This window comes from Mastomys coucha, unplaced genomic scaffold (genome assembly GCF_008632895.1).
Source record: "Mastomys coucha isolate ucsf_1 unplaced genomic scaffold, UCSF_Mcou_1 pScaffold22, whole genome shotgun sequence".
In the NCBI taxonomy this organism is placed as follows: domain Eukaryota; kingdom Metazoa; phylum Chordata; class Mammalia; order Rodentia; family Muridae; genus Mastomys; species Mastomys coucha.
This window is the reverse complement of record NW_022196905.1, coordinates 89,334,310-89,349,977: the sequence shown is the minus strand read 5'-3', so window position 1 is coordinate 89,349,977 and position 15,668 is coordinate 89,334,310. Positions and strand designations below refer to the sequence as shown.

Below are 15,668 nucleotides of genomic sequence, written 5' to 3'. Positions count from 1 at the left end.
CAGAAGGAAGGGCGGGCCGCCAATGCGAGGGGCGGGAAGGGGGCAGGAGGGGCGGGAAGGAGGCGGGAAGGGCGGGGAGGGTCGGGGGGCGGGCCTTTACGGCGCGCTGACGTCAGAACAGGCTGCGACGCCGGCGGCCCGCCAGAGCTGGAGCGGCGGAGGTGTGTAGCGGAGCCGGGCCTGGGCAGACGCGGGCCGAAGCACCTAGCTCAGCGGCGGCAGCTCCGGGGCGGGGGCGCCAGCAGCGAAGCCCCCTCCCCGGGGAGGCGGGGCCAGGCCGGCGCCTGGGAACCATGCATCAGAAGCTGCTGAAGAGTGCGCACTACATCGAGCTGGGCAGCTACCAGTACTGGCCGGTCCTGGTGCCCCGCGGCATCCGCCTCTACACCTATGAACAGATCCCGGTGTCCCTCAAAGACAACCCCTACATCACCGACGGCTACCGGGCCTATCTGCCCTCCAGACTGTGTATCAAAAGGTACAGTGGCTGCTCCCTGCGGCGGCGCATCCTCTCCTCTCACGCTTTTTGTCTGCTCTCCCCATCTTTCTCCGCTATTCTCAGTGCGCATCAATTCCTCACCTCTGGGCCCTTTCTCTTTTTGTTGCTCTATCTCTCCTCCGCGGGTCCTTGATCCACGAAATAACAATGATACTAATAGTGGTCATCCTTGCCTTCTCCATTGGCCCTTTGCTGTTTACAAAGCGCTTTTGCATCCTTTTTTTCCATTTGGTAATCACTTGGGGATATGGGTTGCAATCTTCTCCACTGACAAAGGCCGAACCTTATTTGCTTTGTATACCTGAGCTTTGTTTCTAGGGCAGCACTGTGGGGATTCAGAAGTGTTGGCCAGCTGAATGTCCTTAGAATAGCAGACAAGTCCACATTGTTGTGCATATGTGGGAAGCCCTGATTCATTCAATCATTTAGCAAACGAGCATTGAGGCTCTGCTAGATGGTAGGCGCTATACCAGTTGCAGAAGGCAGGCATGGTCCTTTTTCTCATGAAGCTGCCAAGGTCTAGCCTGAGTGGCAGACACTAAAGGGATAATTACACTATTACATAATAGTAATTGTGGAAAATGCTGTGTAGGAAAAACCCCGTAGCAAAGAAAGCTGAAAGGGGAAAGCTGGACCAACAGAACACCTGAGAAGCCTCTGAACAAAATGGGTTTGTTGATTTAGAGCTTTAAAATGAGAGTCCCAAAAGCTTCTGTTTAAAATGAAAATTTGAAAACATGGCTTTGGTTTTCAGAGTAGTCCTCTGTCAGAACTCACTGTATATATTAAAGTTATCGCTCTAGTAGAAGTTTGGTACAGCCCTCCAGGTCACTGGAGTGGCAAACTCCCAATTTCCACAATGTGGGTTGTTGAACTGTTCAACTAGCAGCCATGTGTGTGTTTATTGATCTCTTCAGCATGGTCTTTCCCCATCCCATTTCTTTTTGTACTGCCTTGAAAGTATTTTTGTGGCATTGCTTGGATGGATGACCAAGTGGATGTCACAATTTGAGTTTTAATTACTGCTTTATCTCCCCAGTACTTCTGGTACATAATTAAGAAATCAGAGCTAGGCCCTGCTGTGGGAGATGGAGGAAGCAGGCTAGAAGTGGACTGCTGTGAATACTGTACCCACCCAGCAGTGGTCCTCTGCATTCTGATGTCTTGAGTCCAAATCTGAAGGAGTTGAAACCAGTACATAGAAAACGTTAGATCTTGAGTTGTTGAGTCAAACACAAATTAACAAACTTGCCTCTTAACTGCTTCAGAAATTTGAGCAAGAGTTAACCTGTTGATTGTGAAGATAAATAAAGTTTACGAGTGCCCAGCTTTTCTGACAATAATACTTTGTCCTTTGGAGGGGGACACTCCTCCTACATTATTGATCTTATCCAAGCTGGACCTTTAGCTTCTCTTCTTCTAACCTTCAAGAGTCTCCCAGATAGATTTTACACATCAAGAGAGATTTTATATGTCCATCCATTCTGTCTGCATTCTGTCCCTGGGAAGGGGCAGGGATAGAGTATGTTAGGTTAATCAGGTTATACTGGGTTTCATCAAATGAGCTCTGAGGCAACAGGCAGAATGCAGTGTTACTTGCCAAAACAGTCCTATAATTAGATGCTTCTAGAGTATTCTTTTAGTTCCTCCCCCAGTTACAGATAGTCTTTATATTGATGGTAGGCAAGATAAAGTCTGTGTCTCCAGATACACAGTATTCTTTATGCTAGATCATTGAGACTTCACCGTGTTTTGCCCTCATAAAAATAAGGCTGTGAGACCCTTAGGGACAGCTGCAAATGGCTAGTTGTACATTCATGTTCTTCACAACTTCTGATTCAAGGCCTGTCGGGGGGGGGGGGGGGGCTGTTGGGAGGAGTTGTTCAATGCTTAAGAGCTTTGGCTGCCCTCCCAGAGGACTTGCCTTTGATTTCCAGCACCCACATGGTAGCTCACAACTGTCTATAACTCCAGTTCCAGGGGACCTGATGCCTTCTAGTTTCTGCAGGTACTGGGCATGCATGTGATACACAGACAGACAGACATATATGCAAAACACCCACAGACAGAAAAATAAGAACAATTAAACCTTACCCTGCGCCCCCCCCAAAAAAACTGATTTGTTAACAGCCAAGGTGTTAGTTTAACAAAAGATTTGGTTTTGCTAGAGACATGCAAGAGTGTGTAAATCTTCAGTCATGATATCACCGTATAGAAAAATGAAGAGCATTTCCCAGCATTGCAAAAGAGTTGGGAGCAAGCAGGACCACTTAACGAAATGTCTCTTCTTTGTGGATGAAGAAACTGATCCCTGGTCTGGATAATAGAGTCTCTGCCAGCCTGTGCCGCCAAGACATTTTAAGAGGACGGATAGTACCCACGTAAAAGCAGTCTCCTATTGCTCCTAAAAGGGGCAAGCCCATGCCATCTGAAGCTGAAACTGGTTTCAGAAGCTGTGTAGCAAAATTGCTCTGGCATGCCTGCCTGTCTTCAGGACCTCTCCAGCGGGTTCCTTTGTGTGTATTTTGTTTCTACTAGATACACTGAACTTTGTACATGTATTTATCAAGTGCTTACAAGGTATTTTATGTTTATGCCTCAACTTGCATGAGCAGGGTCTTGGTTACTGCCCCTGACAGTTTGCTAGCTAATTTCCAGTGTTTACACTCTTGCTTCATTTTTGGAGAAAGGGAGGAATCTGAGCAAGGACTATGCTTTCAAAAGTGATACAGTCGGAGGAAGGAAGTTGTGAGAGCAATGAGGGTTGAACGCCCAAAGCTGTAACTCCTAGGATTAGTGCAAATGGAAGAAAATCACAGACATAGTAACTGGACATCCAGTCTTAGAAAGGCAGAGAAGGCGGAGGCCGAGCACCTCCCCCAGTCCCTAAGCAGAGTCACAGCAAATCTGAACTGTGTGTTTGTTTTCTTTGTAGTTTGTTTATCCTATCCAATGAGACAGTAAACATCTGGAGTCATTTGCTGGGTTTCTTTCTCTTCTTCACCCTGGGGATATATGACATGACCTCTGTGCTGCCTTCAGCCAGTGCATCCAGAGAAGACTTTGTGATTTGCTCCATTTGTCTTTTCTGCTTCCAGGTGAGTGGTTCCTCAAGCACCGTTTTGGGTGAAGAGAACTTTTGTCAGGAGTGCTTGCACAGTGATCTTCAGACCTGAGGGCACATGGGACAGCTTATCTGCTTCCGTAGCATAAGCTCACAGAAGCTGCTGCTCTCAGATATATGGGAGTTGTTATTACAGCAGTTTGAAATCCACTACATTTCAAAGATGGTGGAACTATGTTCATGCTCCCCACCCCACCCGAATCTGAGGCAGAGCCCCATTGGGTAGCCCAGGCTGGTCTTGAACTTGAATTCTCGTCAGCATCCCACCTCATGAAATGCCAGGATTATAGACATGCATGGCCATCCCTTGCTTTCTAATCTCTGTAGACATCTTGGCTGTAAGCTGAGCACTGGGATGAGTCTGACTGTACTCTAGCATCTGGTAAAGTGTCTACTTAGAGTCTGTATGGAAAGACTGCTGTGTGCTGTGTGCCTCGCGTTTGTTATCTTCATCCTGCCCCTCTTGCTGCCTCACCTTGCTGCCATTGATCCAATGGGTCAGTGTCTGTTTCCTTAAATCCTTTTGCAGTTGCTTTGGTTCAAATTGCTTGCGCTTTTGTTTGTCTTTAACTTTTATATTTATTAGTTACATTACACTTAGATCTTTACAGTGATCTATAGAAATATTTTTAAATTTTCAGACCATTTTTTGTGACTGAAATTAGACTTTTGCTCCTACAATATATTCTGATCACCATTTCCCCTCCCCCACCTCCTCCCAGATCCTTCTACCTTCCCACCCATCCAACTCCAAGCCTTCCTTCTTTCTCTTTAGAAAACAAGCAAATAAACAAACCAGAGAAAGACAAAAGAAACGACACACATGCACATGCAGAGGCAAACCTTCATGGAAAGCCCATAAAGACATAAAATCAGAAACCATAATATATAAGCAAAAGACAAGGTTTAAAAAATGCCCAAAGGAATCATTAAGTTATATACAAAAAAATCTTAGAGGGCTGGCAAGATGGCTCAGTGGGTAAGAACACTGACTGCTCTTCCAAAGGTCCTGAGTTCAAATCCCAGCAACCACATGATGGCTTACAACCACCTGTAATGAGATCTGACACCCTCCTCTGGTGCATCTGAAGACAGCTACATTGTACTTATGTGTAATAATAAATAAGTCTTTGGGCCGGAGTGAGCAGGGACTGAGCAAGTGGGACCAACCCGAGCAAGAGGGGTTGACCTAAGTGAGCAGAGATCCTAAATTCAATTCCTAACAACCACATCTGAACAACTACAGTGTACTTGTATACATAAAATAAATAAATAACTCTTTTAAAAAAATCTCAGAAATTATGATTGAGTTCATCTTGTGTTGGCTGTCTATTGCTGGACCTTGGGGCTGCTTTTAGGTGTGGTTTATATACCCAGTGTGAATCCATTGGAGAGGATAGCATTTCCTTTGTGAATGGTTATCCACTGAAAATAGCTTCTGGGAGGGAAGGGGGTTCATATTTGCTTCCCCTTGTCACTGCTGGCACCCATCTGCTTAGGCCTGCTCAGGCTCTGAGCATGCTGACACAGTGTGTGTGAGTTCATTTGTGTATCAGTCCTGTTGTGTCTAGTCATCTGTGCCCCTGGCTCTGACATTCTTGCCACCTCATCTTCTGCAGAGTTCCCGTAACCATGAGGAAGATTTGATAGAGATACCCCATTTAGAACTGGCATTCCAAGCTCTCTCACTCTCCACACATTGTCCGGCTGTGGGTCCCTGCATTAGAGGAAGGCCTTCTGATGATGGCCGAGCAAGACCTATGAGTGTAGCAGAATGCCACTAGGACTTCCTATACTGTTACATTCTCTTAGCAGAACAGTCTCATTTGCTTTTCCCCACTAGGTCCATGGCCTATCTAGTCCTAGGTTCTTGTCCTCCCAGGCAGTCTTGGACGGGGGGGGGGGGGGGGGGGGGGGGGGGGGGGGGGTCCATCTCATGGAGCAGGACTTCAGTCCAATCTGGTAGTGGTTGGTTACTCCCATAACTTTTGAGCACTATGACACCAACACAATCCAGGTGTTCAGATAGACCATTTTAAAGCAGGAGATAAATACAGGCCATAGCCCATTGACATTTGGATGATTTAAAAGAACTGGGAGTACAGAACCACGTGAAAATGAGAAGAAAAGGCAACCCCACACTTGCCCTGACAGACTCAGGCCAGTGCACTGCACTTGGAGAGGAGAGCCTGGAACTTGAGCACAGAGTCCTTTTATTTCATCTTATATTCCAAACCTTGTCATTTTGCTCCAAACTGTGCTACTAAAGGACTAAGAGACATATTAGAAACATACTAATTTTCTTTAGTCATTTCAATTTTAGTTTAACAGATACTTATTTAATGTCCATACCCCGCGCAGCAGTAATATGTAAGGCTGAATAGAATAAGCATGCCAATGGGATCAAGTCCTGTATGTAAGAAAAGTAAGTCAGGGCACGTGAGCAGGAAACATGCTGTGTGCAGGGCCAGAAGCAGCAGACAGCTTAGGGCTTTCCAAACACAGGTGTTCGTCTTCCATCTGAGCCTGGGAATAGCCGAGGAGGAGGGAAAGCAGGCAGCTGGCAGGCCCAGATTGTGGCATACTCTGTTACCCTGCCAGTGTGCTGTTGTACGTGGATGTACACCGTAATTATCTTCCCACTTTGGTAGTGAAACATGCCGTAGGATGCTTTTCTACTGGATCTGAAACATACAAATTTGCCAAAATCCTAGTCTCTCTAGGAACTCTTGACAAAGGTATATACCTCTGCAAACAGAACACACAAAGTATAGATTTACCTCTTAAAATATAGAGTGCTTTATTGGCATAATTTTCTTTTCCTTTTGATACCATAGTTTTTCTTCCTCAGATGCCTCTCTTCACAATGAGGTCAAATTTAGTATTGTTTTTGTAACTACTCTCAGTTACTGTCTATGTGTGTCAACAGTCAAGCAGATCAGAGTTTCAGAAGGAAGGGAAAAGCCACCTGAAGTGCCACTCCCACAGGGAGCCTTGTCTTGGCAGTTGTAATAGACGTTGTGCACACATGGCTGCCTCACGTTGTCCTCTGCCCATCCGCTGGCTGCTTCCAAGCTGAGATCGTTTTGCTGCCTACCTTGCAGCTGCCTCCTGTGTCATTCTGTGCTTATGCATGTAAGCGCAGGGTTAACCAGAGAACACAACTGAGCTGGACATGTGACTGGCTAGCCACCTGTGGTGGCTTAATAGTCAAAAGCCACATGCCAACAAAGGCTGTGACAGCAGATGAACTAATCTTGGTTAACTGTGCTATTACTGAGCGTGGACACCAGTCTCCTCAAGCTGGTTAGGTATGCTTAAGAACAAACATCTGGATGTCCATTTCTCTTTTAGCAGCTAGCTGCTGGAAATGCATCTGTCAGTTGGACCTACTTCGTTTACTGTCCCATTTTGTCCACTCCAGTGTCACTGACTTGGTAGACTGACTACTGTGCCCCAGGGCTGTGCTTGCCTAGTCTTCACCTCCGTGAAGGTGGTCTTCATGCCCTCGGAAGCTTTGTACCCGGGCCATGGCTCCAAACTTAAAGTGCTTGTTGAATAGTCGCTTTAATTATGGTGTGAGGAAATCTGCATTTTGTTCTTTATTGGTTTCTTATTTCTAATTATATGACTTGTCTTTATGGACAAGTCCTGCCCTGAATGTTGGCACAGCTCATGTGTCAGCCCTTAAGGGATGTTTTTCCCTTCTGCCAGGCACACCTGCAGCCCCACCATATGTACTGCACAGCCAGTACTGTCTTTCCTTGGTTTTCAACACTCTATGTTGACTTCTATAGAAGTTGTTATAGAAGGGTTTCTCAAAAAAATCTCCTATAAAGTAGAAGTCTCATCTTTATAACCCTTGCATTGCATGACACACAACAGATAATTGATAGCCAGTTACAAGTCCTAAGAGCAACTGTCTACATTAGTAACTTTGCTGTCCATTGGGAAAACATACACATTTTATTTTTCATGGATATAATGAAGCCATATTTACTTAGAACTTTGAAGTAACCTATAGTCTTTAAGTTAAAAAAAATTGTAGCCAGGTATGGTGGCACATACACTAAAATGTGAAAGATTTATAAGATCTGAAAAAAAAAAATCACAGACTGTTGGTACAAACCTTTAAACCAACACTTGGGATCCAGAGGAAAGGGTTCCCTGCGTTCATGCCCAGCCCGGCTTATGCAGTGAGTGCCAGACCAGTCAGAGCTCATGGTGAGACGATGAGAAAGTACATTAGTTATAATGAGTCAGTTTAAAGTAGTTATCTGTCATTTGTTTGTAGACATGTATACAGGTTTGTTTGTAGACAGGTCCTTGGAACAACATGTATTACAGGGACATGTAACATGTTATCAGTACCTCTAAGGAATAGATTCAATGACAGGGGTTATATTTTTTGCAGCGTACAATTCTTTATCCTTTGATCTCTCCTAGGAAGGTATGTTAATTTAATGACTGCTATGAAAGTAAACTCACTCCTGAGTCAGAGTCACCTTTGGAGGTATTTTGGAAATATTTGTATTTCCAAATACTTGCACTGTTTCATTTTCCCAATTTTTGCTATTCATTTACAGTTTTATGTTTTAAAATGATTATACTTTGTAAGTTTTTTGGTGATTGCAGTCCCCATTTTGCTGATGAACTCGGGAAGCTTAGATCAGTGACAGTTTGCCCTATGATGGGGCGCACTGCACGGAAGTGTCCCTGACTTGCAGGTCCTGCGGGGGCTAAGCCGTACCTGCGAGCACCATCCTTACCGTCTGCGTTTCCTTCTGCAGGTCTGCATGCTTTGCTCCGTGGGCTATCATCTTTTCTCCTGTCATCGGTCAGAAAAAACTTGTCGGAGATGGATGGCATTGGATTATGCAGGAATTTCTGTTGGAATACTGGGCTGCTATGTCTCAGGAGTATTTTATGCATTTTATTGCAATAATGTAAGTGCTCAGAACTTTCACACTCATGTGGGGACAAACTTAATTTTCAGAAGATTCCTGTGATTCCTACTATGGGTCCATAGTTTTGTTTTGTTTTTTTAATTTTCTGGTAGAAACTATGACCATAAGTATGGAGATACAACATACAGAACATAACAGCGTGTGTATATAATTGTGTAACCCAGGACAGAGCGATACAGGATCTCAACTCCCAAGCCAGGCTAAGCCACACAGCAAACTCCTGTTTCAAAACAGTGAAACAAAGTGTCTGTCAACCCTGCCCTACTGTTAAAACACTTTGATTTTTATTTCCTTTCTCACTGCACCTCTTTTTCAGAGCCCACACTGTGCCTTTCTCCCAGGAGCAGCACATCTGCTCGGAGCTGTCATTCTCTCCCAGTGAGCAGTGTGTCCTGTCCCAGCTTTCCTCCCTATGCAGTGGTGACCACTACAGCCCAGTCTATAAAACTAGTTTGTAAAAGTCTTCCAGAGGACCCGGTGTGATTCCCAGCACCCACGTGTCAGTGTGCAGCACTCTGTAGCTTCAGTTCTGTGGGATCCTACATCTTTTCTGGCCTCTGTGGCATCAGGCATGCATGTGGTCCACAGACATACATGCCAGCAAAACATCCATACGCAGAAAGTTTGAAAAAAAATTGAACTACCAAAGAAAACAGTCTTAGGATATGAATATGTGAGAACCATTATTAACTAGGTATGTGATTTTCAGACCTAGTTACATTATAAAATAGTATATCATTAAATACATATGTAATTACTATGTATATCAGTTGGATTTTACTAGTAAAATGATTGTGTTTGCCCAGAAGTAAGGACTCATTCTGTGTGCGGCTCTGTGCGTCCTTAAAGGAAAGGTATGGGAACAAGCTGCAGAGAAGGCTGATGTGCAGTCATACCTGAACTGTTCTATACTGATCTTACGTTTTCTGTTTACCTCTTCCTAAGTATCAAAATGGGAAATTTATCTTATAAAAAATAAAAAATTAAATAAAAACTAAACCTAGAAAAAGAGAAGAAAACTATGGCATTAATTTTCCACAATTACATAGAAGAGAAATTACCGCCTTCTCCCAGGCATCTATAGTTTCAAGCATTTAGTTTCTTTAGTGACTCCTGCCTTTCAAGGGATACAAACCTCTTTGAGAATGAGTCTAAAACTGGAACCTTGATCCAGACGGAACATTTTGGTTCACATAAGGCAAACTATCTGACAGGTAATTTCTAGACCTGGGCAGCCCACAAACACCTGGGAGCCCAGGTAAGGGTGCTTGCACTTTATGGGGCTGACTTTTGAGCCTAATCTCCTTCCACTGTTCAGTTAGGGACTAAGTACTTCATAACTTCAGGTAGACTTAACTGGCTCTAAACTCTTTTTGTCTGAGTGACCATTCTTTCAGGCTTCCCTTATTCTCTGCAAATTTAGACTATCATTGTTCAGGCCCTTTAATGGAAGCCATCTATGTGGCTCCTCAGGCTAGAAAGGGTTAAACCTTCCTCGGCTGCCCCCTCTCTAAGAGTCAGCTATTAAGACCTTCTATTATATCGAATTGTCCCTTAAATCTGGTGTGTGTGTGTGTGTGTGTGTGTGTGTGTGTGTGTGTATACAAACATACACCCACACTTCATCCCAGTGTGTATGTGTGTGTGTGTGTGTGTATACAAATATACATCCACACTCCATCCCAGTGTGTGTGTGTGTGTGTATAAACATATATCCACACTCCATCCCAGTGTGTGTGTGTGTGTGTGTGTGTGTGTGTGTATACAAACATACATCCACACTCCATCCAAGCTGCATCCTTCCTGCTTCCTCCCATCTCTTCTCTGTACTGGCATTTGAACCCTGGCCTCAGTAGTCACATTCTGGGGTTCTGGGTCCATGCCACCACACCCAGAATGCACCCTGTTCTTTAGCAGCCCCCAATGTGTCAGCTTGACAGAGTTCATCTTAGTCACATCTTCCAACTTTTCTCCAAGCCACCCTGCCCTTTCTGCTCCTTCTCCCAATTGTGTTTGCATTCCTCACCAGCTTAGATGTTGTCTCCTGTGTGGAAGCACCTTCAGCAAGCCCATGTAATATTTACTATTCTTGCTTCAGTGGTTCTACAACATTCTATCTGTGACTTGTGTAATATTTACTATTCTTGCTTCAGTGGTTCTACAACATTCTATGTGTGACTTGGTCACAGTGTTATCGTTACATTTTCATCGTGTTCACAAGGCCGCCCCCCCACAGTCTGAGGGCAGTTACCAGGAGAGCCTATGCCACAGGCAACCTTGCTCCTACAACATTTTGCCTGTGCCTAGCATGTAACAAGTACTCAAAAAATACTTTTGTACGATGAAGTAAATGTGGCCTTTTACCACTTTATTTTCAATTTTGGTTTGCCAAACTTTTCAAAGACTTAATATTTGTGTACAACACTCTTTAAAAGAAAAGGGGGGTATGGTTTGGATATTACGGCCAATCACTAGCTCACTAGCGCCTGTCATGCTTAATGTAGACACCCAGATCGCTGTTTCCCTTTCATTCTAGTACTGGCGTCAAGTGTACCTGATCACCGTGCTTGCAATGATCCTGGCAGTGTTCTTCGCACAGATCCATCCCAGTTACCTCACACAGCAGTGGCAGAGGCTCCGCCCCATCATCTTCTGTTCTGTTTCGGGATATGGTGTGATCCCTACTCTTCACTGGGTTTGGCTCAATGGAGGAATCAATGCTCCTATTGTGCAGGTAAGTTGAGTGGGGTCAGAATTTTTCTATAGTTTTTGTCCTTCATTTTCATTCCTTGGTTAAAGCACTGTAGTCAGGCCATGTGGGTAGACACATCATCTCCTCACAGTAGATGTCAGCTCAGTAACTAGACGTAAATTGATGACTAGTTTTGCTTAAAAATCCATCAGGAGCATGTCTTTCTTTGCATATTGAGACATAGTTTCCACAGCTGTATTAATAAGCATACCTTTCCAAATTATAAGGTAGCCCCTACTCATTACTGATGAGTCATTGTATGAAATAACATTCCTTTTCTGTCACAGTGTGTAAGCATACATGTCATTTCTGGGGACCACTTCTCAGGCTGCCGTTTGTCTGCTGGGCTAGTGCTAATAGACAAGTTACAGAAGTGGGAGCAACTGATTTCTTCATAGGGTGAGGGATGAGGAGCTGAGAAGGGATTTCTGGTTGGAGATATGTAAGGGGTAAATAAAAGCAGACCTAGGGTTTGAAGTGAGGCTAGAGTTAGAGACAGGTGATCACTAGTTAACAGTAGTATATTGGTAGCTGGAACCCAAAGAGTCTGTTCAGTCCTCCAAGAATAGATTGAGAAGTAAAAGAAAAGCTATTGATATTACTCAGATCCTGTGGACAGGTGATAGAGGACAAGAAGAACTCCAGGAGGGGGGCTCCATCTTCCTGTGGATCAAAGAAATTTGTTTCTTGTAAAAAGGCCTCCAGTATGTGCTGGAGAGAAAGCCTGAAAATGTTTGGTGTTGGTGAGTACACCAAGAAAGCTCACCAGTGTGGCAGCTGTCACAGAGCCCTATGTCTCGACTTCAGTGGACTTTGCTGCTGTCATTCCAGGAGACTGAGTTGGGAGGGAAGGGCTGCCAGTGTGTGAGGCTCATCAGCATAGGGGAACCAGTGAGGAGAAAGGTTATTCTGTGACAGTGTCATAGGCCTGAGATTCACAGGAGAGCCAGCCTCTTTCCAAAAGACCAGGAAGGAAGCACAGCTGCGATGAGTGAGGAGGACTTAGTTGTCCTGCTCCATGTGAGACACCATTTCTCTGGTCATCTTGGTCCTCCAAGAATAAGACAATAGAATGAAAAGCTGCTGCCTGTGGTTTAAGTCTAGCAGAAATGAATGACTGGCAGCTGATACAGAAGTGATTAATTTTAGAGCTGGTAAATTAGGAACTTTTGAGCTAATGGATTTTTGGAAAATTTGAATGCACCTATTTTCACAAGACTTAAGATAGAAAACTGGAGAATAAAGACAATGGTTCTTAAAAACAGAATTCTAATAAGATCATCAATCATTCTAGTGAAGAAGCAAAAGGGAAACTTGGAAGAAATTCACTAAAAAGTTCTCATTTTTTTAAAGATGGGAAGAGCTGCCCCTCCTAAAGATGAGATTTCTGAAAGGGTTAGGCCTAACGGGTGGTAGAAGGTTTGTTCTAGGAAGGTTAGAAGTCTGAGACTGATGAGCCAGAAGGATGTAGAGTTGGAAACGGCAGGTCATTCTCACATACTTGAGAAGGAAGAAAGAGGTTGTCTTTGTTTCTTATGTGAATTATTGGTAAATCAGGTCTGTAGTGAGAATTGGGAATAATGTATGTGTTTTAGCTCACTGGTTTCACCAGAGTTGGGAAGACCTCTAGGCCTGTGTGTCAGCAGTGAGGTGGCCAGCTTCATATAGAAGTGCTCAGGGCATTATCTGGAATGTGGAAAGCTACTTGAGCTGTTCTTGCCTTGGACAGGACTGTTGAGATCTGTCTTTAATCTCTGCTGACTCAGCTCTTGTACAAATGGCACTCTGTAACCACTGCGTAGAGGAGGTGGACAGTCTCAGGACTGTCAGCGGCTCAAGCTCCATGAGCAGCCAGACTCTCAGGCTGACACCATACTCCATTGCTGTGGACCTCTATTCCTGTGGAATGAGAATCAGAGACCCTCAGCAGAATAATTGAGACGTAGCAACCTTTAAGTCCCACCTCTGACCTCTAGCAGGTATCAGTAGTACTGGGGAAGTCTAAGAAAACCGGATTTGTTTTCCAGGACTTCGCACCCCGAGTAATTGTGATGTACGTGATTGCTCTTCTTGCTTTCCTGTTCTACATTTCCAAAGTCCCGGAACGGTACTTTCCAGGTAGGTCCTTGTTCATCACGATTTTATAGCTCTCTTCTGAAAATACATTTGAAGTAAATGATTCTGAGAATCAAAATTTAGGTTGCTTCTCAGTATTATTGATTATAGAATGATTCTTCCATTCCTAAGCATTCCTAGTCTATAACTTTAAATTTCAGGGGGCTTTCATAGATATTTCCTACCACCCTCACAGAATGATTTGGGTTCAGGGGCTGGGGTTAACACTATTGTTCGGTTATGAGTTTGTGACCGTGCTCATCAGCCTACAAGGATCATGTGACTTCTGACCCCTGTTCTTTTTACCGTGGGGCAGTATCATTAGCTGCTATGTTCTTCTGTCCATACCAACTTGTTTTTATACAGTAAATTCATATGCAGAAACATACAACAAGAAATGCAGGAAGCGCTGTGCAGTGATGGCACACACCTTTAATCCCAGCACTTGGGTGGCAGAGGTGCATTTCTGAGTTTGAGGCCAGCCTGGTCTACAGAGTGAGTTCCAGGACAGCCAGGGCTACACAGAGAAACCCTGTCTCGAACTACCCCCCAACCCCCAAAAAGAAATGCAGGAAGTGAAGACACAAGGGCAGTTAGAGTTCAGAGTCACTTTCCTACATGTACATTAGGGCTTTATCTGTGATTTCTGATATCTGAAGGAAACCACTCTAGGGTGGAATCTAGGAACGTCTGCAATCCTATGCAGTAGGTCAGGCCTCCCAATCTGGCTTTGAGCTTCCCACCAGCACTGCTAGAGAGGTGTTTACACCATGCCGCCAGAGCAGGACTGAAGGGAATTCTGACAGTTGTTCTAATTATTCTCACTGTTGACTGGGAAACATTAGGAAGCTCCCCTGTATTCATGGTCAATTAGTCTTTCCCCATGAAATTCCTAGCAGGTTCACATGCAGCCATACAATGCATGCACCCCAGCAAGAGTGATACCTAAACCATGATGATTTGGAGCACTAGTGCCTCTTGTCTCTCATACAATACTTTCCACTACTCTACCATCTGTATTGAGACATAGAAAACAAAAGATCAAACTGCTGAAATTAGACCTTACATTAAATTCCACATTTACTGTGTGTGTGTGTGCTTGCATGTGTGCACCTATGAATTGGGGAGGTGGGTGTCACAGTATCCAGGCACCAGTCAGAGGACATCCCTCAAAGATCAGGTTTCCCTCTGCGGGCTCCCTCTTATTCCAGTCCCCTTGGATTTGAGGGATAGCAGGGTCCATCAGGTTTGATGGCAGGTGCCTTTACCTGCTGAGTTATTCACTGGCCACCACAAGTCACATTAAAAAGTAAAGTTGAGGTCTAAGGCCATACTACGCAAACTCACCTGATGCCATCTAGAAACAGTTAGGAACAGCATTTCTGAATTAACTGGATGCTTAAGGAATAAAACCTTACACATGAGTCTGTCCTCTTAAAGTTACTTGGAGCTGAGTTAATCTAGTCCATCTGGCCAGAGGTACAAGTGTTTTCTTTAAATACTGAGACAATACCATCAGCCTTTCTTTCTGGTCTCCCTTCCAGGACAACTAAACTACCTCGGATCAAGCCACCAGATCTGGCATGTCCTCGCCGTGGTGATGCTGTATTGGTGGCATCAGTCCACAGTGTATGTCATGCAGTACAGGCACAGCAAGCCTTGCCCCGACTATGTTTCCCACCTGTGACTCCAGGTATGGCCCCTGGTGAATCCAGTCATTCAGCAATATACACTGGGGAATTTTAGACCCCAGTTTTTTTCTAAGGTTCCCTTTTTTTTTTTTAACTTATTTAATGAGTCACAATGCTTTATAGAAATGGAAAAATATACTTGGATGTATAGTAAGAACTATGCTTGACCCTTGCAACTGTTCACTGTTTGTACAGACAGTGAAATTTAAATGTGTTAAGAATGTTTGGAGTAGTAGCAGTGGGTATGACACAACTCTAAGTTGTGTGTAAGACCAACTTCATTCATTAGGAAGGGCTCCTGTCCATAAGCAATGGAGGCATCCTGCATGACGACTCTCAGAGGGGACATTGTCATTTAAGGCCTCTTCAAGGCCTCTTCAAGGGTTGCTACATCCTGTACTGCTCCAAGCCTAGCAGTGCAGTCTGTGAGAAACTGGTCCTTACTTAGCCAGGGTCTCCTCTCCTTAGGAACATTTAGGTTTTTTGTTTTGTTTTTGTTGTGATTGTTTGTCTGTTTTTA

At 44.3% G+C, this 15,668-nt stretch overlaps 1 protein-coding gene across 3 annotated transcripts in view; it reads left to right on the top strand.

Moving 5' to 3' along the window:
- Positions 1 to 103: 103 nt before the first annotated feature.
- Positions 104 to 15,668, top strand: part of Paqr3 (progestin and adipoQ receptor family member 3) — a 23,804-nt gene continuing 8,239 nt past the window's right edge. For all 3 annotated transcript variants that reach the window (XM_031391228.1, XM_031391227.1, XM_031391229.1), the window contains exons 1-6: positions 104 to 478; positions 3,435 to 3,597; positions 8,414 to 8,569; positions 11,127 to 11,324; positions 13,370 to 13,460; positions 15,002 to 15,150. In XM_031391228.1, coding sequence (XP_031247088.1) covers positions 294 to 478; positions 3,435 to 3,597; positions 8,414 to 8,569; positions 11,127 to 11,324; positions 13,370 to 13,460; positions 15,002 to 15,144 — 936 coding nt within the window. In that variant the 5' untranslated portion in view covers positions 104 to 293 and the 3' untranslated portion in view covers positions 15,145 to 15,150. The remainder of the gene's footprint in view (positions 479 to 3,434; positions 3,598 to 8,413; positions 8,570 to 11,126; positions 11,325 to 13,369; positions 13,461 to 15,001; positions 15,151 to 15,668) is intronic.